General features: G+C 44.0%; 2 protein-coding genes across 7 annotated transcripts in view; both read right to left on the bottom strand.

Moving 5' to 3' along the window:
* Positions 1-7,146, bottom strand: part of Atp11b (ATPase phospholipid transporting 11B (putative)) — a 91,759-nt gene extending 84,613 nt beyond the window's left edge. For 2 of the 4 annotated variants that reach the window (XM_076573864.1, XM_076573865.1), the window contains exon 1: positions 6,787-7,131. In XM_076573864.1, coding sequence (XP_076429979.1) covers positions 6,787-6,813 — 27 coding nt within the window. In that variant the 5' untranslated portion in view covers positions 6,814-7,131. Of the gene's footprint in view, positions 1-6,030; positions 6,050-6,786 lie in introns of those variants that run through there. The other 2 variants (XM_076573863.1, XM_076573866.1) reach the window with 2 other exon arrangements.
* An 8,556-nt stretch (positions 7,147-15,702) lies between these two features.
* LOC121830392 (dolichyl-phosphate beta-glucosyltransferase-like) lies at positions 15,703-27,304 on the bottom strand. 3 transcript variants are annotated; one of them, XM_076573870.1, is made up of 6 exons: positions 26,750-27,304; positions 25,494-26,658; positions 23,901-23,966; positions 23,114-23,206; positions 21,402-21,515; positions 20,709-21,009 (listed from the first exon to the last, which is right to left on the bottom strand). In XM_076573870.1, the coding sequence occupies exons 4-6, from the start codon at positions 23,153-23,155 to the stop codon at positions 20,845-20,847; spliced, it is 321 nt and encodes a 106-aa protein (XP_076429985.1). In that variant the 5' UTR covers positions 23,156-23,206; positions 23,901-23,966; positions 25,494-26,658; positions 26,750-27,304; the 3' UTR covers positions 20,709-20,844. The 3 variants fall into 3 exon arrangements, with proteins under 3 accessions (XP_076429983.1, XP_076429985.1, XP_076429984.1); XM_076573868.1 differs by lacking the exons at positions 23,114-23,206; positions 26,750-27,304 and adding an exon at positions 15,703-15,949 and having other exon boundaries at positions 20,950-21,009; positions 25,494-25,628; XM_076573869.1 differs by lacking the exons at positions 25,494-26,658; positions 26,750-27,304 and having other exon boundaries at positions 20,721-21,009; positions 23,901-25,067.
* Positions 27,305-27,939: the final 635 nt, after the last annotated feature.

A 27,939-nucleotide genomic window follows, 5' to 3' on the forward strand; every position in this document is an offset into this window, starting at 1 on the left:
ATAAGCATTAACTGCATATGCACTAAAAGCATACATATAACATCTGTTTTGGTCCCTAACTTTTGTAAAATATAGGAGAATGACTGAATTAATGGTACTATGTACATTATACTATTTACTCATTTCTTGATGGTATTCTACTTCCAAATTAAATGTGGAAATATTAATATCCTTAGTGAACATGGCATCTGATCCAAATTTTTCAAATATAAAGACAAATCACAGTTTAGGATGTTCTGCATAGGTTAACTCTTACTGCTAACTCAGACAGATCGTGGTACTACTGTGGTCCATATGTAGAGCCAACCAACTGAAAAATTAAGCAGGGCATGGTGATACATGCCTGTAATCCCAGGATTTGGGAGGTTGAAGGTGGAAGATAGCCAGCCAGTTCAGACCACCCTGGGTAACACAAGCAAGACCCTGTCTCAAAAATAAATAAATAAAAAATAAAAACAAAAATACCCACTAAAACAAACAAACAAACAAACAAGTGGTGTCTCTGTTGAATATATACATAGTCTCTCATTTCTCTTTTTATGTTTTTCATGTAAGACCTTATATAATCCTAGAATTTTTATATAAGCCTGTAACTCTCAATCCTCCTGCCTCAGCCTCTCAAGTTCTGAAATGATAGACGTATCACACCTATATCAGACTTTATTCTTGTTGTGTTGTTCCCTAAATAATTCAGTACAACAACCATTTATACTATACTGTACTGAAACTCTAGAGATAATTTTAAGTGAGCTATCAACATTAAAAACAAAACAAAACAAAAGAGTATTCTAACTTTCTCTCTTAGGACAGTTCTCTCAGAGTCATTTTTTCAAGTAATAGAAAACAAGAGAAACTTGTTGCATGACTTATGCATTGGGGAAAGCTTACTTGATCCACTATAACTAAATGTACAGAAGAATTAATGTAAACATGTATTTACAATCCCCAAAACTAAAGTAAAAATAAGTCTTAATAATCTCTCATGCAGATATAATAAATATGCATTTCTTATACTGAATTTGATAAAGGAATTCCAGGGGAAAAAAAGCAAAACAAAGAATGACATCTACTATGTACATGAACTCAATTTTTAAAAGTTTTGAAAAGGAAAGCATTCCTTACTTAGACAAGTCAAAACACACTAAAGGACAAAAGCATGAGTAAAATCAAGAAGCCCTTAGAATTGAAAATTTTCTTAAATTTGTTTACGAGAGAGGCTACAACTACTACAATCTAATAAAACAGAAATACCCAATTATGTTATTTCCTTCGTTTCCACATTTAAAGCCCAGTAAAAGTAAACATGTATCATTAATGATACATTTTATTTAATAAAATATACTTGCATATTTATAGATCTCAACATAATTTCAGTTAAAATTATTATGTGATAATGTTTATCCTATTTTCCCCAACAAATTGGGTTTTCAAAGGCCAGTATGTACTTACCAACACACCTCAAAAGACACATTTTAAGTCTTTCACAGTCACACCTGGATACTACTGTGGACAGCATGAGCCTAAAAGGCATTAAATGACAACAGTGGCCTTCACCAGCCTCTGAAGCAAGGTCCCTGAGTTCCTCTGGGATTACATAGACACCTCTAACACTTCACCTTGACCAAAAGAAAAACTTCATATTTAAGAACACACTTTCATAATTCCAACACTCAAGAGACTGAGCAGGAAGATCATGAGTTAAGACTAGCCTGGGATACATTAAAACACACACACACACCAAACCAAACCAAACCAAACAAACAAATAAAAACAAAACAAACAAACAAAAACCAAACCAAACCAAACCAAAAAACAACAACAAAAAACCTAAAACCTTTCTGACCCAAGAGACCTAGGACAGAACCAAACATGACCACAACCAGAAAAATAGAAGAAAAGTCAATGAAATGATTCCTAATAATACTCTGCTATATTTCTAGGCTGAAGCTTAGCATAATCATCATCAGAGGGGCTTCATCCAGCAACTGATGGAAGCAGACGCAGACCCACTGCCAAATATTAGGCCGAGCTCGGGGAAACCTGCTGAAGAGGGAGAGGAAGAGTTGTAGGAGACAGAGGGGTCAAGGACCCACAAGAAACCCTGAGAATCAACTAACCTGGGCTCACAGGGGCTCACAGAGACTGAACTGACAACCAGGGAGCATGTATAGGTCTGACCTAAGCCCTCTGCATATATATTATGGTTGTGTAGTTTGGTGTTCTTGTGAGACTCCTAACAGTGGGAGCAGGCAGGGGCCTCTGACTCTTTCGCCTGCTTTTGGGACCCTTTGCCTCATTCAGCCTTAATATGAGGGGATGTGCCTATTCTTATTGCAGCTTGATATGCCATATTTGGTTGATATTCCTGGGAGGCCTGTCCTTTTCTGAAGGGAAATGAGAGAAGGAATGGATCTACGGGGAGAAGGAAGGTTGGGGAGTGTACTAGGCTTTTTCTTTTGGGGTACCAACCAGCTCCCAAATCATGACATGGAGACTTAGTTTTAGTTTTGAATGCTCAGCCCAGCTTAGGCACATTTCAGGCTAGCTCTTTTAACATAAATTAACCTTTTTCTCTTTATCTACCTTTGGCCTCAGGGCTTTTTACTTTTCTTTCCTTTTGCATATCTTACTTTGACTGCTTCTCATGTCTGGCTGGCTGGCGGCTGCCTGACTTCTGGCCCCAGGCATCTCCTCATTCTTTCCTCCTTTTCCTCTTCCTCCTCCTCCTCTTCTTGTTCCTCCCCTCTGGAGACTAGATTTCTCCTCCTATTTATTCTCCCCGCCTGCCAGCCCTGACTATCCTTTCTCCTGCCTACCTAGTGGCTGTTCAGCTCTTTATAAGACCAATTGGGTGCCTTAGGCAGGTGAGGTGGAACAAATGCAACACATCTTTACATAGTTAAACAAATGCAGCATAAACAAAAGTATCACACCTTTATACAGCTAAAGCACTATTCTGCAGCATAAACAAATGTAATACATCTTTGTCCAGATAAAATAACATTTCATAGCCAGGAGGGGAGGGGAAGCTGAGAGGAGAGGAGGGAGGGGAAACTGTGGTTAGGATCTAAATATGAAAGAATAAACAACAACAACAAACCAAGAAAAAAGAATATAGAGATATACAGACTTAATGTGCTCCACAGAAACCAAAGCTTACTTTTAATGTCATACAGCAGTACTAGTAAAAATAAAATATGAGCAAAATTGTAAGCCACATATATTATTTTTAAATTTCTAGTAGTCGTATTTTAAAAATAATTCATTTTTTTCATTATATTTATTTATTGTTGGGGAATGGGCCCATGTCACCACGTAAATGTAAAAGTCAGAGGACAACTTTCAGGAGACAATTCTCTCCTTCTACCAAGTGGACCTCAGAGACCAAATTGAGTACATCAGACTTGATGACAAGTACCTTTTCTTGCTAAGTCATCTCACTGTAACAAAAATAGATATAATTGAGATATATCACATTTTTCTTCTGTTTTCCATTATGTTTTATAGTTGAGAAAATTTCAACCCGAACCAGGCCCATTTCAAGTATATTAGACAGAACTGTCGTATAGGATAAACCTTTTTAAAACTTTATCCAATTAAAGAACATTTGGCAGTTAGGCACAGTGCCGGGAAAATTAAGATAACAGAGGGAAGCTTAATTGTGTTTACAGGGTAAAGGTAAAGAAAGAGAAAGGCCACAATTCCATGATAACTGACCAGGAATATAAACAGTGTGTCCAAAGAGCAGCGTCAAAAGCACAGGTGAACAGGTTAACTTGAAAACGAGGGCTCCACTTTCTGTGACAGCAGGGAAGAATGGAAGAAGCAAGCACAGACAGACACAAGCAAGGGTGGAGAGGCATCAGATAATAAAGCAGAGGAGTTTGGCTAACAGCCTGTTTCTCAGTGAGGCAGAAGACAGTCTTCAACCTCCTCTCCCAATCACCAGCACAAATCTAAAGAGACGTTTCTGAACAATGTAAGAACTGCACCCTACCCTCAGCTCATGATCCTCCTTCCTCCACCTCCCAGATGCTGGGATTACAGACCTGTGCCACCAGCTAAAGAAACGCCTGCCTGCAAGGTTGTGCTTGTGTGTAGTTAGTCACTTTCTATACTCTTCTGGGTTGGTCAGACTTAAATTGTATCACTATATTGCAAAACATAAAAATAATATTCATTATTTCCTCATCTTTCATAAAACATACTCAATGCTCAGTGTAGGGTGTTGAGAACAGTCATGAGTAAAAGCCACATCACTTTCACATGAATCACCAGGATTTAGCATATACCTACACACAGTTCTATGAAAATATGGTGTTTGTTGTCCTGTAAAGAAACCTTATATATCATCTAACTATATTTGTTTAAAAATATTTTTGTTTAAAAGTTGTTTCAGCACTGTACAAATAAATATGCTATTGAAAATATTCTTCTCTGAACATAAATTTTAACGGCTGCATGAGGTCAACTAGCATGTGTAAAGCTGTGGGCTTGACTGCCAGCACTAGCAAGATAATAGTTAATAATAATAATAATAATAATAATAATAGTAATAATAATACAGCAGGCACCGAATGGTCATATGCTATTATAACTGAGATGCTGTTAATGACATAATAATGAGTTCATACAGCATATTATTGAAAAGGGGTACACTATGAATACAAAATACACCAGAAAGACATCACTTTTAGCATAAAATAATCTGAACATTGTGTGTGAAATAGAAACAATAGAAACATGCTTTCACTATTTTCATAAAGGGAAAATAATCGGTTTTTGTCATGATTTTTCATGTCAGGCAGCAAAAATATTTTGTAGAGATTTTCAATTGCAAATAAAGAAATAGAACATAGAATTGTCTCTGTAATATAATGGCAGTAAGGTAAGTGAGAGGTCTCAGGAGGCAAATGAGATTGCCACCAGGCCTGGGGACCTAAGCTGGATTCCTGGGACCCACAAGGTAGGAAAGAAATGACTCCCACAAGTTGTCCTGACTTACTTGCACACTTTTACACACACACAAAATAAGCAGTAATAAAAAATTTTAAAACAAAAAGTATCTTTTTTAGTGAAAGTATTAGTTGAAAGTCAGAATTCATAGTGTTTTGTATCTGCAAAGCAACCTGTCCTTGTGATTTATCGATTTCCTCACATATTTCGATTTATGAATTTTACAATTAACCTAATACTTGTGACTCAACCCAGTGAGCACATATTAGAATAATCTAAACTAGACTTTTTAATTAAATTATTGGCGTAGCAGCTAGAATGGCCATTGACTACTGAGTCAATGTAATACACTTTCATTACTCTGTACACACTGTCCTTAATTTGTAATTTAAGTGATTACAAAACTTAGTCAGCGATACAAAGTCCTGCTCTGGCACAGGTCTTAAAGACCTGATTATCTTAAAAGCTAAACCAGTGACAGCCAGCTCAATATCAGAGACAGTATTTTTTAATGCAAGGCAACTTGTTCAACTTGTTTTGTCAATCAGTCCAGTAAGAGCTGATTTATAAATGGCCACATAGCTCTGGTTCTTCCTTCAGCTGTGAACATTTAAAGCCATTTCCCCCAATATTACCAGATTTCTGTCAAGCTAACACAAGTACCTCACACTGAGACACAGTGTCTTAACATACTGGGAAAAACTTGAAGAGACCCACTTAAAAATGATCTTCCTGCCACACAAAACACCATCATACACACGGTGCTAACCCAAGCCTTCTTCACACGAAGTCTGGGAAATCAAAAGCACGTCCGATTTGTAATAATTAATTTCTTTACTGTACTACCCGTTTACTGAAAGAAAGCCATAGCAGTCTCACAGTGTGGATCAAATGACATCATTAGCTTGGATTCCCAATAAAGCTGGAATACTTCAATTTGCAACAGTTGCTAAAAATAAAGACCCACCATTAGTACGCGGCAGTGGCGGGCAGTTCTAGTTTTATTTATAAGATTTCTTTATTTAAGACTGATGCCTACTGTAAAATAAACACGAGGCTGACTCAAATACATACTTGTTAGTTTTTACATGAAAAGCTGTTCTACCGCAGGGGAAAAGAAGCATGAATATTTTGCTCTCAAAACAGTAAGTTTCTGCTTCGCTAAGGTTTATCATGGCCTTGAAACCTAGTAAACAAAAACACTGCAATTGGTTTCAAATAAGGTTTCAAAATTAAAACAGTACAGAGGTTAGCGTTCCTGGGACTGAAGTGATGTCTCTTCTAACTGTCATCACTGTTGCTTCGGCGTTTTATTTCCTGGGCTGCAGGTGCCGAGCGGCGTAAGAGGTTTTCATCTGTGAATAATTTCTGAGAAAGGTGACGCTTTTGAGACACTTAAGTCGCCCTGAGGTTTTCTCTTTCTTTCTCCAGGTAACCCAGCAATGTTCAAAAGTTTAACCACGGGTTCCAAAGCCGTGCGTCCTAACCGCCCGGAGGAGGGGTGACAGATGCACAGAGAAGTTGCCCTGGTGTGCGGTGAGGACCTTCCGGCGCTCCTTCCTCCTAGGCCCGGGGGCCGGCTTCCGCCGGGAGGCCGAGGAGGACCCGGACCTCCTCGGAACCTGCACGAGCCTCGCTGGGAGTCCCGGAGGGCCGCCTGACCCGCGCCCCGCGCCGCGGCCCAGGTCTCCTCGGGACCCGCGCTGCTCGCTACCCGCAGCGGCCGCAGGCAGCAGCGCCTCCCCGCGCGGTAGGGAGCCCGGGCCGAGGGAGAGCCGCGCGCCCCCGCCGCGGCCTAGCCCGCGCCGCCCGGCCCAAGCCCTCACTCACCAGCTGCTGCCGGACCCAGCGCCACATGCCCCCGCCGTCGCCGACGCCGTCGTGGCCCGCCGGACGCGGGGCCCAGCGGCCGCAGGTGGAGGAGGACGCCGAGTCTGACCGGACGGAGCAGGCGAGCCCCTCTGGTTGAAGTTCCGCTCGCAGCCTTCTCACTACCCGAGCCGGGTCCCCATCCCGCCACCCCGGTCCCGAGGTCCTACAGGCCCGGCCTGGCTGCCAACCGCGCCCGGTGCAGCTGAGCCTCCCGCTGCGCCGCGGCCACCTTCATCTCTGACCGTTGTCACCCGAAGCACCGCCGCCCCCACAGCGCCGCCCCGCCCTCGCCGCCATGGCCCCGCCCCCAAGCCCTGCGCCCCACCCTCGCCCGCCATGGCCCCGCCCCCAAGCCCTGCGCCCCGCCCTCGCCGCCATGGCCCCGCCCCCAAGCCCTGCGCCCCGCCCTCGCCGCTATGGCCCCACCCCCAAGCCCTGCGCCCCACCCTCGCCTGCTGTGGACCCGCCCCCGAGCCCTGCGCCCCACCCTCGCCCGCCACGGCCCCGCCCCCGAGCCCTGCGCCCCACCCTCGCCTGCTGTGGACCCGCCCCCGAGCCCTGCGCCCCACCCTCGCCCGCCATGGCCCCGCCCCCGAGCCCTGCGCCCCACCCTCGGCTGCTGTGGACCCGCCCCCTACGCGGCCTCGCGGAGACCCACCTCTTGCGGTTTCCAGGAAGGTTTGCCTTCACCCCTTGGCGATGCCTGGTATGTGACGAAAGCGTGATCGCGAGCGTCGCTAGGCCCGCCCGCACCCGTGGGCCTTTTCCGGAGTCCCTGTCAGCCGGCGAGCGAGGCTGCAGCAACTCCTCGCCAGGCAGTTGAGCGGACACTTCTCAGGCTCTGCCCTGTTGCAGATGCGTCCCCCACAACACACATCCGCACCAGAGAATGTATGTGACCAGAAGGTACGTCTCCAGAAGCCATTAAATTGTCAAAGGCTTCCATTTGGGGAATAAATAAGATTTTTAAAAATTGTATGGAATTCTCAAAGAATTGGTGAAAATACTACTTTTTTTTTTTTTTAATTTTCAAAGGCATGTAATTGCTTCACACATAATTCAGCAAGAGACCACAGCTCGCTAATGCTGGGGAAAGGTTGAGATTTCTCTGTGAGAGTCCAGCTTGCGCCTTGGTTTCTGGGGGTATTGCTGAGATCCTGTCCTGCTAAGCTAAACTGGAAAGGTTAAGAGAAAAGCTTTCTATGGAAAGCTAATTTCCCCCTAATTGCCAAACATCAAATGAAAACTACCCTGGAAGTAGTGTGACCTCCCTGACAAGGGTGTGGATAACTGATAAGAAGGAACATACAAGCAACTAGAACAAGTTTATACTGTTCAAGTCTTCTGCCGATGTGTCTTCATGACGTGCTCTTTTCCTGAATCAAAACATGACCATCAATGTTTGTAATTTGAAAAGTAACATTGAACAAAAACCTTAATCGAAGCTACCATGATTAGACAAATCGGTTTCAGTAGGCATTCTTTTTATAATCTGGCATTGCAATCAGAACTTTCTTTCTGATATCTATGACCTATAAAATCAGCAGTGGAATTTTTATATTATAAATTATCCAACTTAAGATAGATATTAAAAAAACAAAAGAAAAAGAAGGAAAAAAAGATAGATATTTAAAGAGAAAAAGAAATCTTATTTTTGTTCTTATGACCGAACCTTACATTATAACACCCAGCATGAAGCTATAGATATGTTTATTAAAGAGAACAAAACAATACTTCCGTTTCTAAGAGAATGTCCTAGAACCTACTGCATCAAGCTCTATCTGAATACTCTAACTTATCCATCGATTCTTTAAAGTTCATATTATCCTGGTTGTGTGGATGGAGAGATGGAAACTCAAATAATTTGGCAAAGCTGTGATTAAGATTTTGGGTCGTCAGGCAACAGAACATATGTTCTTAAGCTATATCCCCAAACAAGCTTATTTCCCATATTTCATTTCCAAAAGATTTGGTTACAAATTAGAACTAGAAATTTTTATTGATATGTCACCAAAATTTGTCAATATAACTTGTGAAACAGCAATCTAGAGGATGCTTTATATATCAATATTGAACTGGGTTCCAAATTTCTAAAGAAAGAAGTAGGGAAGGGTGTGGGAAATAAGGAAGGAGTTGATTCTAGGTGTTATGAGGCAATATGGTAGAAAGCAACTCAAGTATGTGAAGGCCATAATGAAAGTTCAAATTCTCAGGAACAAAAAATAGCAATATAGCAGTATTTTGCTTTGAACATTTTCTACCAGAACCACAAGCTAGGAGAGTATTTTTATATTATAGTTATAATTCTTTAGTGGTGGTAAAAATCCTCTACATGTATAATTATCAGTGATTTTTTTCACTAAGTCTATTTACTGGTGATAGGAGTGCATACCATGGTGGGTGTGTAGAGGGCAGAGGGAAACTTTTAGCAATCAGTTTTCTCCTTTGACCTTGTGGGGCCCAGGGATTGAGCTCAGGTTGTCAGGCTTGGCAGTAGGCGCCTTTACCTGCTGAGACATCTTGCTAACCCTTATGGGTATTTTTGTTGTCATTTGTTTTTCTTTAATGTGTTAGAAAACATTAGAATATATTGGACAGTATAAGTAAATATATGCTGTGTAAAATCTTGGTTTCAGTTTTTTGTGTATACACATATACAAATGCCTTCACATGATAGAAAAGGCATTTTCATCCTGTTGCTAGTGATTGGGAAGTTTGAGAAAGAGAAATGGGAAAACACACAACTTAAGAAGGTAGGTAGCAGGTATAAAAAGAAAATATTTGGAGTTAGTAGTATTCATTTATTCCACAACTATTTCGTCAGTGTTTCAGCATCAAATGGTATAGTAGGACAGGCCCATAGAGTCAAGGAAATTGGCTCAAACCAGTTGCCAAGGCATGCACATAATGTATTCCTTATGAGTCAACCTGGAGTCTGCCTGAGGGCCCAGCAACAGGTGCTGTCAGAGTACCTGGTCACTGTCAGAATTTCTGATTGTGCCCAGCCAATGAGGGATGACCATGTAATGCCACCTGATTGAGACACAGCTTGGTTGCTTGGAGGAGGTTATAAAAGGCCTTCTCTGTTATTGAATAAATGAGTCTGCTGTTTGCCTTCAACTAACTCCCAGTGTCTGTGTCATTGAGGCTATGCCTTCTCACCCTGTCCTCTGAGGGAGCCATTAGGATCCAGCAACAAAATGGTTGTATGAAGACTGCCTAAAACTATGAAAGGGCACTAAGCCCACTCTAGAGTGGCCTTTGCTGCTCTGGGTGCAGTTTATAATCTAGTTGAAAAGATAAGCCATAGAGGCGAATCATTCAAGGAACAATTAAATCCTGACACTGATGATTGCCAATGATTTCAGAAAACTGATGTGAGCAATAGCAATTGGGGAAGGTTTCAGGAAAAAGCTAATACAAGTCATTTATTTATTTATCTCTGACTCTATACCACTGAACCACATCTAGATTTAAACTGGATCTGAAATGGAGGGATAAAGAAGATATAGACTTTGCAACCAGATGAACTGCTAATGCTTGAGTGAAGAAAGCTCTGGATGTATAAAACAGTGTAACTAATTCAGGGTAAGAAGTGGGGCTGGATGAGTAAAGTGAAGCCTAGTATACAGAGTTTTGGACTAATTACAAGTCTTTATTTTTTTTTTAAAAAATGAATGTTGCTACAATTCCTTCCCAGAAGATGTAAGTAATGTCTAACCTTCTGCTAAGAGCCTAGTAGCCAAGGTGTGATTACCTCAAAGTTCACTCTAGGGACCAATGAGTTTATTGTGCTTCCTTACAGAGCACAAACAAGGGCTTACTTACAGTGGTGTAGGTGCTCCCACAACCAGACACACCCCAGAAGCCTTACCCCAGCAGGGACGAGAGCTTCCCAGGTAGCCATATAGAGGGAGCCACTTCTCCCTTCTCCTGTCTCCCCTTGTCTACGTGCTCCAGCTCTCCCAGAGGCTGTGTGCAGTTGAGGCAGAGCTGTAGACAATGAGAAGGGAGCAGCTGGATCCTCAGGACAAGGTCTTTCAGTCCTCTTCAACCCTTCATATGAGGGGGGAACAGTCAGCAAGCCCAGCTGAGGTGATCATTTGCAAGCAGGCAAAGTTGAGCATCCCAAGATGGCAATTGCTTAGCTCAGAAAAAAAAGTCACTCAGAACAACAGAGAATTCCTGGAGTTTTCTAAATAAGAAAATAGTAGGATTTTTCTCTAGAGTGTTGATCCACAAACATTTTATGTGGTAGGCTGGAGGGGAAAAGAGAGGCCAGAGAGGAAACTACGTACTAGTAGAATAAAGCATTGAGTAGGAAGTGCTAGACTGGCAAAGGGCCAGAAGTAAAGCATGTCACGAGCTGCTGTGCAAGTATATCCTGGAAACCTGAAACTTGAGCCATTCTAACAGACACCCCAACAGCGATTATCAGCATCATTTAACAGCTGCTACATTAATGATAAATATGGTCCCTTCATGTTCGTGTTAGCATAATTAAGTGCTAGTTATGTTTGTGGTTGTGTTCATTCTCAGGGGGGGAAGATGTCAAATATCTCCTAACTTGGTATAACAAGCATTCTTAGGTTTAACAGACAAAGGCATTTTTCTTGTACAGAGACTGTCTTGGTTGTGAGCTTGCTAAGTTGAAAGTTACAGCTCATTCATTTCGGTACTCATGGTATCTAAAGAGTACTCAGTAAATGTTCAGTGGAGCAGTGAGACCAATGACTGAGTAATCGAGGAAAGAAATGTCTAGATTCGTAATAACAAAACAATACAGAGTAAAGCACAGAGAATGACTTAAGTAGATCCCAAGCTGTGGGAGACCAATGGTCTCCATCCTTTTGGGTAAGAGCGGTTTCTACAGTGTATCTCCCTGACTCTTCCAGGGTCATTCTCCATGTAGGATCTGAGCCTACCTAGTGTGTTGCCACAATTATTTCTATAGCAACAGACTCTTTAATAGGCTAGGAAAATCTTTTTAAATCTCATTTTTGAAATGGGAAACTTGCAGTTTCCTTGAAATCACAAAGGAATCACAAATTCATGTTTGACAAGATGGTTCTGAGGGTAAAGGTACTTGTGGCTAAACCTGGGAGCCCACATAAAAGAAAAAAGAGAACTGACTGCTGGAAACTGTTCTCTGACCTCCATGCATACACTGTGGCATGTATGCTCACACAAACACACACACACACACACACACACACACACACACACACACACACACACACTAAATTTTAAATCACAAATAAGAGATTACAAAGTAGTCCACTTAGAAAAAAATTCCTTCTGACTAATTATTATTCCAAGAGGTCTAGACCAGACTTTACACAGAGAGAAAAGAAATGAGTCAAGCTTTTCTGGACCCGTATAGGGTTAGACATATTATGACTTTGTGAAGATCTGCTTCAGGATAGTGGTGTACTACACAGTTGTATCCTTCCTTGTGTTGTGTATCAGTTTTCTCTGAGATTGAAAAATTGCATCCTGCAAGAAAGCTCCTTAGGACAGAAGTGAACAACTCAAAATAACTCCCGGAAGTCCCTGAAGCTTAGCAGACTCACTAGCTGCTCCCTCCCTGCCAGGAGTAAGGCAGGACTGCTGAGAGTCACTCTCAGATAAGCTTAGCTGCAAAGTAGACTGAGACTAGACAAGCTACCTGGAAGAGGTTTAGGCCTACTGAATCACTTGGAAAGGATGTTCTCCAACCTGTTGAGCTGCCTGTAGGCTGTGTAGTGTGCCCCAGGCTTTCAGTTTTGTGAGCTGTATATCAAATTTCTCTTTTTTCACAGTACCTCAGATTATATTCTACACTCTTAGCTTGGGTAATTCTGCATTTATAATTCTATTAGCTTCTTCAGTATCTCAAATTCTAGCACTAAGTAAATATATTTATCATTATTTGAAAACGTTTTTGATAAAGGATTTCTGGGGGTTAAGATACAGCTTAGGGTTGTCTGGATTGCCCAAGAATGTCTGAAGCCAGCAATGAAAAATAAAGGATAGAAAGCCAATAGAATGTCCACATCATACAAATCCCAGAGGGAGGGCTTTCGGGGTGAGATGTCACAGCACAATACAGGCGAAGTTAGGGCGATGAACAGAACAGAAAGGAAGTGGACACCTTCAGCATGGAGACACAGTCACACCTTTGTTACAAATTCCTGGCATTCTTAGTATTAAATAAAGTTACCATGACACAGGTAAACCCGTATTTAAACTTACAGCCAACCTCATCTTTCAATGACTGTTACAGGCTTGTGATTTAATCACGATTGTAAAAATTGTGCAAGCACCTTTAAGAAACTGCTTTGGTCTTCAGTCTCAAAGTGTCCATCTCAGAACCTTAGTGACAGGAGCCAAAATAAAGACTACTAAATACAAGAAAATCTAATTTATGACACAAATACTTAAAATTTATTTGTTCCAAAAGACATCTCATGGTTTCCTCATGGCAGTTAATTCTTTTTTTAAAAAAGAAATTTTCTATTCACTTTACATACCAATCACAGATTCCCCCTTCCCTCCCCATCCCCAGCCTTCCCCCCAACCCACTCTCTATACTCCCTATCCCTACATTTTCCAAATCAAGGTCTCCCATGGGGACTCAGCAGAGCCTGGCACACTCAGCTGAAGCAGGTCCAAGCCCCTCCTCCCTGCACCAAGGCTGTGCAAGGCGTTACACTCTAGACACTAGTCTTCAAGAAGCCCGCCCATGCACCAGGGACAGATCCCAATTCCTGCCTGCCTGGGGACCCCCCCAAACAGTTCAAGCTAAACAACTGTCTCCTGTATCCAGAGGGCCTCGTCTAGTCCTATGGGGGCTCCACAGCTATTAGTCCACAGTTCATGGGTTTCCACTAGTGTGGCTGGTCATCTCTGCACGTTTTCCCATCGTGATCTCTACGTTTCCTGTCCACAGAATCCCTCCCTCTCTCATTGATTGGATTCCTGGAGCTCAGCCTCGTGCCCAGCCTTAGATCTCTGCATCTGCTTCTATCAGTCACTGGATGAAGGCTCTATGATGACAGTTAGGGTATTCACTAGTCCAATCACCAGAATGGACCAGTCCAGGCATCCTCTTAACCATTGCTAGTAGTCCAAGGTGGGATCATCCTTGTGGATTCCTGAGAACTTCCCAGGCACCCTGCCTCTTCCTATTCCCATGATGTCTCCATGTATCTAAGAACATACAAAGGCAGATAGTGAGAATGGGTCCATCACAGTTTTCCTGAAAAATCCTGATTTCAAGTGAAATTGCATGACACTGGTCGGTAAAAATGTAGTCCAGCCTAGACAGCAAACTAACTCATTTTCCTTGTTCATTCAAGCCTCCAGGCACCCATCAGATACCACAGCCGGATAAAAAGCAGGTCTTTGCCCATTTGTAGCCAGCTCCAAAATGGAACTAACTTGGAACCTGCAATTAAAAATAAATTAAATTATATTGGGAGAAATATACAGCAATTTAAAATTGTATCCTAAAAATGGCTGGGGCTGGGAGGTAGAGAGCAGTTTTCTACATGTGTAAATCCCTGGGAATGTACACACACACACCACAGGGTGGGGGAGGTCAATGATCTTTGCAGGTATCTAGCATCTTAATTTTATTTAAATCTTTTTTTTTTTTTTTTTTTTTTTTTTTTTTAGTTATAAAGCTGAAGTTACTCTCCTCTCAAAATAAAGCCACGTCTGTGAGTGCAAGAAAACTTGGGTGACTCTCAAGTGTGAAAGTTTCAGACGCCAAGGAGAGAAGGGTCTGTGCAGGGAGAGAGTACTGGGAACTGGGTGGCAACTCAGGAAAAGTAATCATTCTGCAGAGTGCTGTAAACACGCACACAGAAGGCTACAAATGAGCCACTCTCTTCTTCCCAACAAAAGCTCAGCCAAAGTGAGCCTTGGACTCACGAGTATTCCAACCTGGCTCTGAACTTGTGACCCATCCTTGCCTCAACCTCCGGAGGCCTGGGGTCACAGGTGTGCACCACCACACCCAGCAATGACCAGCCTCAACAGTGACCATGATGGCTGTGTCCAGACAGCAGCTGTCCATAGCTCTGCCTCTGGCTACAAGGGGATAGCAGTCTAACTGGATGTCTGTTCTCCAAGGTCACTGGTGTGGTACCTACCAATCAGTGAACACCTACCAGGAGGAAGGCTCAGTACTCATCACTTCTAACCAAACTCCACCCTCATGGCAGATCCTCCTTACTACCCTGCATACAAACAGCTTTCTTCTGGAAACATGGCCACTAAAGCATTTCAGAGACATTCTCTGTTGTTAATCGGGGACAAACTAGGAAGAACTCTACCACCACAACTACCTCTGAGATGAAAAGGAGCCAACGGCACAACCTGAGAATGATTTAACCCCCAGCTCCCCTCAACTGCCCACAGGTTGTCCTCTTTGATTCTAGAATAATGGTGTGGACTTGTGAAGTTTCTACGAACACCCTGCAGTTTGTGTAAGCCAGAGACACCTGATCAGGCATCACACATGCTACTGCATCAGGACTCCCAGAGAGGGGCCGCAGGCCAAGTGCACAGGGGAGGAGACTTTGCAAAGGTCTCCAGCTAGTCCTGCCAGTGAACTGTCTGGGTTTGTCCCAAGGTAACTGCAGGAGAAATCGAGACCTCACACTGCACATGCACAGCGCTGTTGGAAAGGAGCCTGACACAGGTTTATATAGATTTCACAGGGCTGAAGATTTCAGAGGCCTTTACATTTGGGGATCTATGTGCAGACACAGCTAACCCTCCGGAGGCTGAGATAGGGACTGCTTGAGCCTGTGAGTTCAAGACAAGTCTAGGCCATGCAATGAGACCACACGTCAAAAGCAAGGGCATGGGGTTCTGGATGGCTATGACACTCATGGTGCCTCCTTAGCTCTGCACAGCTAGTAACACTTGAGCCCCAGGACTTTGTCCACTGGAAACCTGGGCCAGGAGGAAGCCCACCAAAGACTGAAGACGAGTCTGGAAAAACGGCAGGAGGAAATGTGATGGATCACAGAGGGCTCTGTGGAGAGCTGGGGAGGCCCTGGTGAAGGAGAGAAGTGAATGGGAGCCAGCAGATTCTCTCAGACAACTGCATTGCCCGGCTAAGTACCAGCTGTAAAAACAAAACAAAACAAAAAACATTACACTCATCCTCAATTTCAGTCCAGTTGACAGCAACTTCTGCTATTGGAATTTTAAGAAATTGTGCTATGTACAGCAGTTCTATGTCAAATGCCCTGAAACAGAAATATTGTTTATTTTAAAGAGGACAAGTTGGGGCATCAATCAGATGTCAACCAGGGCAGCTTTTAAAGCTCACAGGGCAGATGTGAAACTTCTATGTAAAACTGAAGGCCAGGCCCACAGAGGGTCAAACAAGTGAACACAGTGGATGGGAAGCTTCATGGACAACAGATATGTAACATTTAAATGAGAAGTGCTGAACCTCAGTCACAGCTCAGAAATCCTCAGAGGAAACCGGCCTTGTGTGCTCAGAGAGACTCTAATCCCAGGAGTTTGCAAGACAGACGCTTTCAGTCTCAGCCTTACCCAGCTCACCACACAGAACTGCCAGGCTCCTGAAAGGGCCACTGCGGTCACTCACACCTGCTTCTCTACTCTGTCCTCTCAGCCGGGGTCCCTGCCCTTCCCTGTGCTGTCGCCACTGAAGCTGACCTAGTCGGAAGGCTCTGGTGGTGACAGGCACATCCACAGGGGTTACTCTGTCTAAACACATGTTTACAGCCATGCTAGCTTGGGTCCTTCCTTTCACTCAGAACTAGATCTGCAGGTACACTGTTTTTATCATGAAAGTGAAACCAGGCAGCAAGAGCCACAGCCAGGGACAGGGGTTGGGAAGGCTGGGGAAGCCTTTGGGAACCAAGAATAATTATCATAAGACGCTGACCACAGAACAAAAACAGACACCTGTACCGGAAGACCACCTACTTTACACTTCACCTGTTTTAATCTAGGAAGTTAAAGACTTCAAAAACATATATATATATATATATATATATATATATATATATATATATATATATATATATAATTTAAATTTTGATGCTACAGTTTAAGAGAATTTTGGGGAATTTACCTGAAACCTATTTCTAGGGAAGATGACAGATACACAAAAGTGGTAGAGACATCAAACATGGGTATATATTAGATGATTATGCAGATACCCATCAGGAACAAGTCACACAAAACTGTGACTAACACTCAGCAAGGATCCTTTTAGTAGTATTTCCCCAGGCACTGACAATGTGCCAAGCACTCTTGTAGTAGAGTAGATTAACAAGTCAAATCAGGAGGGATTCCTTCTCTTCCAGAGCTTTCTTCCTCCCCTGGAGCTGGAGATCAAGCCCAGGGCCTCGTGCATGCAAGCACTCTTCCAACTAAGTGACATTCCCAGCCCCTCAAAAGCCTATGTGTAGTAGAATATTTTAGGTGTGTTACTTTTGTTCATGTTGCATTTGTTTAACTCTGTGAAGCTGCGTTACTGTGCCTGTGTAAAACACCTGATGATCCAATAAAGAACTGAACAGCCAATAGCAAGGCAGGAGAAAGGATAGGCGGGGCTGTCAGGCAGAGAGGATCTATAGAAGGAGAAAACTGGGAGGAGAGAGCTAAGATCCAGGAGGAGCCAGAGAAGGGGAGGACTCCAGGGACCAGCCACCCAGCCACACAGCCAGCAATAGAGTACAGGGATCAAATAAATGCCAAAGGATTCCACTCCTGAATGCTATTGAATGATAAACCACAGATTAAACCACAGACATCCACAAAGAAACTAAAGCATTCTATCCATCCCCTGCCTGCCTTCAGGGAGAGCAGCAACAGATGGGATGATGCTGAGGACACAGTAAACACAGACAAGCTGCGTCCAGACACTATTCTGTAAGCCACTCAACCTGCTATTTGGCATCTTAATTCTTTGATGGTCTGTCACTGTCCTGGGACTGGTCCCCGTGTCGTATGCTATGTGTAGTGTGGGAGGGAAATAGAAGGTTGTGCTGTCATTAGATGCCTCTGGTCTCCTGGACACAGCTTTCCATAAGGCAGGTGTAGCTCTCTAATGATCTGGACAGCACTCCCACTGGGTGGCAGTTACAATCAGCAATGCAGCAGGCAACTCCTACCCGCCAGTGGAAGGGATCAGGCCATCCTGATGGGCCAGAAGCCCCAAATCAACCCTAGGTTGAGAGGTGAAGACATGGATACAGAGCCAGACACATTATAAATCTGTAGACTTGGGAGGGTGCTAATTGTGTCTCAGCCTCCAGAGTGCTGGGAGCCCTACCCCCAGCTTCAACTGATGGAAGTTTTAAGGAAAGAGAGCTTACATCCTTTAAAACAAAACCCAAGGGCTGAGGACGCAGCTCAGTGGTGAAGCACTGGCCTCGAGCACACAAGGCCCTGGCTTTGAGCCTCAGTACTGCAGGAAAAGAAGGATCAGCCCAAACACACAACCCAGCAGCATGCAGAGGCTTCCTCTCTCCTCCATGGATGACTCCAGTAGCTCCTGATTCCTCCTGTCACATTCTCTGTTTTCCTTCACCAAGCAGACTAGCCCTGCCCCACAGTGCTTCATATTAAAGCAAAAACAGATTTAATTGTATGTGCACGAGGGCTCTGTCTGTGTGTTTGTCTGTTGTACCACACACACACAGTTCCAAAAAAATCTGCTGGATCCCCTGGAACAGGAGTTGTGGGTGTTGTGAGCCACCATGTGGGAACTGGGAACTGATTCCAGGTCCTTTGCAAGAGCAGCCAATTCTCAGAACCACAGAGCCATCTCTCTAGCCCCATGCTTCATAGTTTGAAAAGGGAAAAAAAATTTACTCACAAATTCTTTATATTAATGTCAGCCTGTTCAGTTGCAAAGAAAGTTTTGTTGTTTTTACAGAGATAATTATGCTGTGTTCATAGCATCATGCTCATGTCATACAATGTAATACTTCACACACACCCTCTGAACAGTCTGCATTATCAGTCTACTGGCTGGGATCAGTTTCCTGATGGGATATAGTTACATTTCCCATTGCTGAATTCAGCACCTCACCACCCTAGCAATGTGATATCCCTCCTCAACACATACTTTTTTCCCCCTTTCTTCCATGTATAAACATGCCAATCAAATTGGACTTGCCAATCTCTCAGCTTTCTATGTTAAATATCTAGGACAGTGATAGTCTCCATGCTTAACCAATTAATCTTTTCAAACACTAATGAGAACTGCATGGGACATAGAATACTAAGTAGATATCAAAATTGTTAACTTTGGAGCTGGAGAGATGGCTCAGTGGTTAAGAGCACTGGCTGTTTTAGCAGAGGTCATTGGTTCAGTTCCCAGAACCACACTGTGGTTCACAAATATCTGCAACTCGAGCTCCAGGGATCTAGTGCCCTCTTTTGTAAGAGCTAGTCATGCATGCAGTACGTAGACATGCATGCAGGTAAAAAGTTCACATACACAAAATAAAAATAAAAAAAACTTATAAAAAGGCTTATTTCTGAAAAATGAATGTCTAGGGAAACTCATGCTTGAGTCTCCTTCCAGCTGCAAGAGCTGTCTCTCTGCTTCCCAGAGAAATCTGCTGCCTTGCCCTTCAACAAAGGAGGACCTGGTTTCCACCCTTGTTGAGAGTTTGCAACTTTGCTGTCCATGTCTTGATAGAGTTTAAACTCTCCTCCTACCTCATTTCAGAATCATCATAGAGGGAGACATTCAATTTTATTTTAATAGTTATAGAAGTAATGAGCACCAAAGTGGCCTGTGGCCTGCTGCAAAGGCAGGCCCTGGTCTCATCCTAGAGTCTGACTCAGTGATGGACTGGCCTACAGTTACACACTATAAATCCCTCCCCAGGTAATTCGGCCACACACTGACACTGGCTCTTCTCTACTCTCAGTGAAGAACCACTGCGAACATGACCATTACTGAACACTCAAGATCTCCATTTTAAAGAGAAAACCCTGACTGTGACCTCTAACACACACACACACACACACACACACACACACACACACACACACACACACTTCCTCACTGAAATGTTTTGTCCTATGAGTCGCTCTGGCCTTTTTAGTATGATCTACAAAAGAGCAGCCTCCGCCTGCAGTCTTTGGTGACATGTATCTTTCTGGAAGGAATTGTCATGAGCCTGACAATCCTCAGTTAAATGGTTTCGTTAGAGACATGAAACAAGAAATATTTAAACTCTGAACAAAACCCAAAATAGACTCTGAATAGAAGTTATCATAAACACTTGGGACTAGGAATATTTCAGAGTTTGTACTTTTTTCATAATTTAGAATATTTTATACATGCACACACAAATACACACACATACACACACACACATACACATGAGACAGTTAGGGGAAAGGGAAAATCTAACTGTAAAATTCATGTTTCATTTCTACCTTAGGTGGATGTACGGAAGGCTATTTTGCGGTATTCTACATATGGGACACATTTCCTTTTATGGCATCATGTTGGCCTTCAAAATTTTGGATTTTGTATCAGGGGTGCACAACACAGGGGTCACTGATGTGTGCCAGTATGGGAAACACTGAGGGCAACCGGGCAGGTTAAAAATAGACACAGAGCTAGAGGGATGACTCAGTGCCTAAGAGCATACATTGTTCTTCTGTAGGACCTGAGTTCAGATCCCAGCAACTTGGGCAGCTCACAAGCTCCGGGGGATCTGACAGTCTCTTCTAGTCTTGTGGGTGCCTACACACACACACACACACACACACACACACACACACACACACACACACACACAGAGAGAGAGAGAGAGAGAGAGAGAGAGAGAGAAAGAATTTTTAAAAATGAATTTTTCTTTAGAAACGTCTGTCTTGATCAAATGATCATCTCTGTATCTTAGAAACAATTCTGAGAACACTTACATCGTAAGGTAAGGCCTCACTCATCCTTCCTGTGTACACTTATGCTAATCTTCCATAAATTCAATGAAGTTTAAGGGAAGCTCAATTTTAGAGAAGACACAGGAAGTCATTTCTCGTCAGATGTGCATGTGTTTGTAAAAGGGGGTTAAAGGTTAACAAGCTACTGTCCATGGCAGCTCGGGAAAGCTTCACCTGAGCAATCGATTCTTTCTCCAGATGAGCTTGATACCCACAAGCGATGGTCTTTTGATCCTGCATGAAAAGCAACATCATCATTATTTTTAATATTTAAGTATCACACATCAATATATCCATTTTCAATGTGAATGTCTCACCTTTAGAAACACTTTGAAAAATATCACTATAATATTTGGAAAGTCTATTGAGGGGTTCAGAACATGCATTGCTTGGAGACAGCTAGTCATGCTTATTAAGAGGTCTCTGCTGCGTGTGGTAGCACACACCTTTAATCCCAGTACTTGGGAGGCAGAGGCAGGTGGATCTCTGTGGGTTCAAGGCCAGCCTGCTCTACATAGTGAGAACCTGTCTCTAAACAAAAAGAAAGTTCAACTTTAGGTAAATTCTGACTTCACTTTTGAGCCCTGTGCTCCTGACTATCACGTGCAGTGAGTTCTTATACTCACAGGCCATGGCTGGAGATCACTCAGCCCCTTTTCTAGTTTCTCAACATCTGGAAACTTTGTGGCTCCATCAGCATCAGCCATGAGGATCTTCTCTCCTGGAGAACTGATTATACCCTGTATTCACAAATTCCAGGAGAAAGAGAGTTGCTTAGAACTAAGTTCAAACTCCATGGCATTTCAGTTCATTCTGTTTTAAGACACCCAAGAGTGAAGTATTAGGAATAATATGGCAGAAGGAGGCCAAAGTTCACAGCTAAGCAGATAGGAAGTCCCCACATGTATCTACTGTCCATTTTATTGTTGCAAAAAGTTTCAGACTCCTCCTCCTCCTAATACCCTGGAAAGTATCAAGTCTGAATACAGTCAACTTGGAGGAAGAAAGGAATCCTCAGCACTAACACAGAAAGCAGGACACACATCACGCCATCTATGTATCCCATGTTAGTAAGTCACAGTGCTCATGTGACTCAAGACAACTTGAGCAATAAAGGAAAGAGCCTGTTCCCAAACAGAAATAACATATGCTCTGGGTGTGGCTCTGTGCATCTGTAATCCCCACTCAGGAGGTGGAAGCAGAGGATTTCCAGTCTGAGGCCTCATATTCTTGAGAACTGCACAGTGAAACATGAGTTTTCTTTATAATGGTGCCTTAAGTGTTTTAAATGAGTTACTGAACAGGGCAAAGGTGGTGTCACTAACTTCAGGTCCTACACTGTCCGTTACTGTCCTTGGGGCAAGTGACACTTGGTAAAATCAGTTTGGTCCTTAGTACAAACCATAACTACACATGCATATATTTACAAGGACATTAATTTCCGTGTGTGCCGGAGTGATCCAGCGGCTTTGTCAGCACCCAACCCTGACTGCGGAAATGACTCATCCACATCTGCACAGACTCTCATCCACGTCTGCACAGACTCTCATCATCGACCCTTGGCGAGGGTTGGGCCCTCCTCAGGATGCCTCCATCTCCCTCAGACCCAGCTCGACTGCCTGTGGCCTCTGCCCTGCATCCTCCCCTCCTCTGTCTTCTCACCCCCACTGTGCAAACAAACCAAACCCACACAACACTACCCTGGAGGAGGACTGATGCCTCTTCTCAAGTCTTACTCTGCGTTAAGTCTAAAGACAACCAGGAAAGAAAAAGAAAAACTGAAAATGAAGAAAACTACCCTCACTCTCTCTAGGAAGTGGGATGGCCTCTGGCATTTCCTGGCCCTTGAGATGTAACAAGTGATCAGGAGGAGGGTTTGGAAAGTACTTTATAGGGGGCAAAGCAGCCAGCAGCACCTTTCCCCTTCTGTATGGGATGTGGAGGTGACAGAAACGCTCCCAGAGTCACTTTGTGTTCAAGAGGAAACGGAAGTGAAAGGTGAGAGCCAGGGCCTCTGCTGACAACCGGGAAAGCTGAGGAGAGTCTGTGCTGTTGGCTCCAGGCTTCTTTTCGGGAAAACTATAAACCACTAAGTCATCTCAGGGTATTGCCTGGATTTCTTTTCACAAACACTGGATCTTTGTCCATTTTTCAGTTTCACTCGTTTTCTACCTGACAGGCCTTGGCCAAAAACAACCTACGCTGGCTTAGACTTATAGGCTCCTCATGGGAGCCTCTCCTCCATCTACTTCAAACAGTGCTATTGATACGAGGCATTATAGGCCGAAAGGAGGTGATCAGAATACCTTATATTTTAAACAAAAATGAGAATTATTACCATCCTCACAGTACCACCTTTCCCACGATTCTGCACCAGCATTATCACTCATACTTGGTCACTTCTGTATTTCTGGCAGTATTTTAAAGTGACCTGTTGGTGACATAAAAGTCAGATTATAGTTAGCTTGGACAACTGATGTCATGGATATGAGTTATCCTGATGTGATCAAAACATGTTACATGCATGTACTGAAATGCCACATTGTGCCCCATACACATGTACAATTACCATCTGTCAGTCAAGATACACATAATCAATATAAACAGAAAAGTACACGTAATCACTATAAACAGAAAGGTAAGCAATAACTTAGATTCCACAAGTCAAACAGACTCCAGGTTTTTCACTCAGCACAGATACTACCAAGGCAGCTCACCCTTCTTGTGACAGCTTGGCCTTAGCATTTCAATGAGGGATTGTGTTGAGTGTTAACTGACATTGGAAGACACAGCCCACTGTGGGTGGCACCATTCTCTAGGTCTGAACACTGTATGACTGAAGGAAGTCAGCAGGCAGGCAGTGTGGGTGCACTTGTTCCTTTCTGCTCCTGACTGTGGATGTGACCATCTGACTCATGCTTCTGCCTCAGTGACTTCTTGGCAGTGATGAACCCCTTCTCCCTGAAGTTGTTTCTTTGGTCAGGGCATTTTATGAACAACAGAAGTGAAAATGGTACAGGAAATGAGCACAGCTTTGGGTTCCTCCAGCAAGTGGAAATGACCACATGTCCTAGACGACTCCAAATTTCCTATCGACCAGACATTGGAAAAGCGCACACATTTACCTTTGAAGTCTGGCCTTCTCTGCCATCAACTACTATCACCTCAGAAGTGAGGGTAGGGTCTTGTTTCTGCAAGAAGCAAAAATAACATCAAAATTTGGCAAAATTATGATAGAGATTAATAAAGATATAACAGTATTCTCAAATTGTCTTTAATGTTTGTGTGTATGAACACATGTGTATGTGGGGGGATGATCATGGTGCACATATGAGGTCAGAGGACAACTTGTGGGGGTCGGCTCTCTCCTACCATGTGACTCACAGGGATCAGACTCAGATGGTCAGGCTTGACAGCAGGGGTCTTTACCCAGTGAGCCACCTTGCCAGCCTGTAAAACTGTAGTTTAAAAAACATTTTTCTCTCCAATTTATTTTTAATAGTGTGTGTGTGTGTGTGTGTGTGTGTGTGTGTGTGTGTGTGTACACTCACACACATGGGCTTGCATATGCATGGAGGTCAGAGGACAACTTGCAGGAGTCGGTTCTCTCCTTCCACTGTGGGGTCTCAGGATGAACACAGGTCATCCATCTTGGACAGCAAGCACCTTCACCTGCTAAGACATCTTCTCAGCCCTAAGGAAGTTATAATTTAAGCAACAGGTGTTCTAGTGTTGCTAGGGACAAATACAGGCAGTAGTAACAAACCACATGAAATACAAAAGGCTCAGAAGGAACAGGACAGATGATGGGTAGACATCTGCCCCATAACTCACGAGTTGAGTCAGCACGCATCTGTGATGCTAAGGCAGACTGGAAAGGAGAGCCATGTATGAGAAAGAAGTCCCTGAGGTCTAGGGCAGAGGGAGATTCAATGTGTGCACTAATCCTCAGCCTTACAGGAGGAGCCCAGTTCAATTCTGCTTTATCTTATACAAGTTCAAGTCTGCAATAGTCCTGAAAAGTCAAGAAATCTGTTTTAGAACCCAAAGCAAAGCAAAGCAATGTAAGGAATGTCCAAGACAGAGACAGAAAGAGATGAGGTATAAAGCTCACTCCATCTTTAACTATGGCAAGACAACTCCAAAGAGAGATATTAGTTGCTGTGCTTCTAAATATAAAAAGTGCAAGCATTTAAAAAATAGACATCTGTTAGGGCTGGATATACAGCCCCTGTAGCATCCCTGCCTAGGATGTTTGAGTGCCTGTGTTCATGTTTAGATGTAACTAAGCCCAATATTGGGATTGTTTCTGAGGGAAGGTTGTACTTAAATATTTTATTTTTGCGTGATTAGTTTATAATTAAAAATTTTAAGGCTATAACTTTATATCACTTAATAGATGTGATTTCATTTGAAAGCAAAGTTCTACAGACTATGTTATAAAGACTTCAGTGGATCTCTATCCATGAATATATGCACGTACATACACCTCTTTTTAAAGACATCACAGAAGTGAGCCTGCACACATTCACTGGCACACAATTTATAATATATGACCAGGCAAGAATTAGGAGGTGGGGGAGGGGACTTGAGAGAAATGCCAGCTTCCTGGTTTGTCTGCCTCTGGAGGTAGCACAGTGCTCCTAGCTTCGGGTCTACAATTGGTGACCTGCTTTAGTTTTAACTGGAGGTGTGACATTGAAAGAGAAGTGTGATACCTGTCTCTTTTCTAGGTAGTTCAGGGCTTCATCCACCATCACAGGCACCAAAGGGAAAAAATATGTTAGAGATTGCTGTGGGATGTTAATGTATGCCCTGTGGGAGCCCTTCTTGGGTTCCTTGTGGCGTTACCCAGCAGGTTTGCATAGAGGATGATTAGGACCATGGGCCTGAGTGCAGGTGTCTGAGATGGTCTGCACTTGGCTGTATTGGGGGATGGTCTGTATGTCAAGTTGCTCTGATTGGTCAATAAATAAAACCTGATTGGTCGTGGCTAGGCAGGAGGTATGGGCGGGACTAACAGAGAGGAGAGATAAAAGAGCAGGAAGGCAGAAGGAGACGCAGCCAGCCACTGCCAGGACAATGCCGCCAGCCACCCGCCAGGACAAGCAGCATGTGAAGATGCTGGTGAGCCACGAGCCGTGTGGCAAGGTATAGATTTGTAGAAATGCGTTACTTTGAGATATAGGAACAGTTAGCAAGAAGCCTGCCACGGCCATACAGTTTGTAAGCAATATAAGTCTCTGTGTTTGCTTGGTTGGGTCTGAGCGGCTGTGGGACTGGCGGGTGACAGAGATTTGTCCTGACTGTGGGCAAGGCAGGAAAACTCTAGCTACAAGAGATTGCTTTTGAAAACAAGTTAGCTAGCCCAGCATACTCCATTCACACAGGGAAGGTGTGCCTGTCATCTACCAAGACCCTCTGGGATGTCACTCAGGCCACCCAGAATGCCCCTTGTTCTCATCCTAGGACTTCTCTAGAAAGCCTCAATCCTGCCATCTCACTTTCCCTCTTCCCAATCCCAGCTGCCAACCATGCACTCCTCTCAATGAGGGCAAACAGTGCATGATTCCTTTTCTTCCCTAATTACCAACTAGGGAAGGAACTCAAGCAGAAGTTCAAGGCACGACAACAGACATGCTGTTTAATGATGTCTGGAGCCAGGGACTGTTCCCGTCTCCCAGTTTATTTCGCGTGTGTGTATGTGTGTGTATGTGTGTGTGTGTGTGTGCACGTGTGCACAGGCCCGTGGGGGCCCGTGGGTGAGTCCCAGATGCTGGGTAAAGTTTCCATCTGGCCTTTGGCGTTGAGGAAGAATTTCTCTTCTTCATGCTGGTGACATGGTGGCATTTGTGTAGCAGTTATAAATGCAGCGACAGGAACCTAAAGGCAGACGTGGAACGCAGGTTACATTGACCTCTTTTAATATTTGCTGTGCTGATATTATATAATATTAATATTATTGTGCTGATACCTTAATGTTTGCGGGCATGGCGGCAGACAGTGCCATGCCTTGCACCACCAGCTGCATCCTGGCGAACCTGGATTCGCCCAGCCCTACACAAGAGGCCTTGCTGGCCCATTGCCGCCGCCCTCAGCGCCAGGGCAGGTACCCGATGCCACCCGCAGCACCTGTGGGTCCACAAAGGATCTGAGGGCAGGTCCCCGAGTGCCGCCCTGGGCATCTGAGAACTGACAGCGCCACCAGCCTCACACCCATGCTATCTAGTGATGCCCGGAGCCAGGGACTGTTCCCGTCTCCCCGTTTATTTCCCGCGCATGTGTATGTGTGTGTGCACGTGCGCACAGGCCCGTGGGGGACCCCGGAGGCTGGCGACACAGGCGGTTGTCAGCCCTACCGACCCCGCCGTCCCCAACAGGCCTGGTCCTGGGCAGGGGCTGGAGGGTCGCTCGGGCTCGCCGGAGCTGGTGTTCACGCCGCCCACCCGGGAACACGGCAGCCTCCACGAGAGGAGGTGCTTCTCGAACCCAGGACTCATCCAGGTCTCTGGGGCTGGAGCAACGCCTGCAGAGGGAAGGGCGCAGGCGCGGCGGGCTGCGCAGGCGCGGCGCGGACGGGAGGATGACGGCCGGGGTCAAGTGAGTGGTTGCGCTCACAGAAGCACGGGTGTGGCGCGTGCCATGACTTCAGATGCTGCATTGCCGGCTTCAGAACTAGAGTCACATGAGTGACACCCAAGTTCATCCTCTGCTAAGTGTGTCAAGGGCCCTGGACTCCGGTCCTCTTGACTAGGGCACAGTTAAGAGGACCGAGGAAGGCTGGTTGCTGCTGTAAGGCCTTTTTATAAATACGGTTAAAACCTTAGAGGGTGGAACCACGGCAGTATGACAGGAGATTCCTGGTGAGGAAAGGGCTTTTGATAAAAATGCCATGCTTCAAGGCATAGTCTTTCAATTCATTTAAATTAGTAGAGCTTAATGTGTTTTCCCTTCATAAGTGAAATACATGTGTAATCTATTTCCTTATAAACATTTAGGAAGAAAACTGCCGTCCTGATGGAAGAGAACTTGGTGAGACACACTTCATTTCAGCTGGTGGGACACCCCTCCCCACTTCCTGTGTGCCACTTTTTTCCCAGCCAGTTCTACTATGCCTAAGGCATTTAAAGATGTTAAGAGATTTTTATCATGACACCAGCTTTG

This window comes from Peromyscus maniculatus, chromosome 6 (genome assembly GCF_049852395.1).
Source record: "Peromyscus maniculatus bairdii isolate BWxNUB_F1_BW_parent chromosome 6, HU_Pman_BW_mat_3.1, whole genome shotgun sequence".
NCBI classification, from domain to species: Eukaryota; Metazoa; Chordata; class Mammalia; order Rodentia; family Cricetidae; genus Peromyscus; species Peromyscus maniculatus.

Excerpts from the sequence above, each read along its gene's own strand:
- LOC121830392 (XM_076573868.1), bottom strand. The coding sequence starts at position 25,532 with ATGGTGGATGAAGCCCTGAACTACCTAGAAAAGAGACAG. Across the intron at positions 23,967-25,493 it reads ACTACCTAGAAAAGAGACAG|AAACAAGACCCTACCCTCAC; the intron begins GTATCACACTTC and ends TGCTTCTTGCAG. Across the intron at positions 15,950-20,949 it reads AGAAAGAATCGATTGCTCAG|CTGGTACTTAGCCGGGCAAT; the intron begins GTGAAGCTTTCC and ends TTGTTTTTACAG.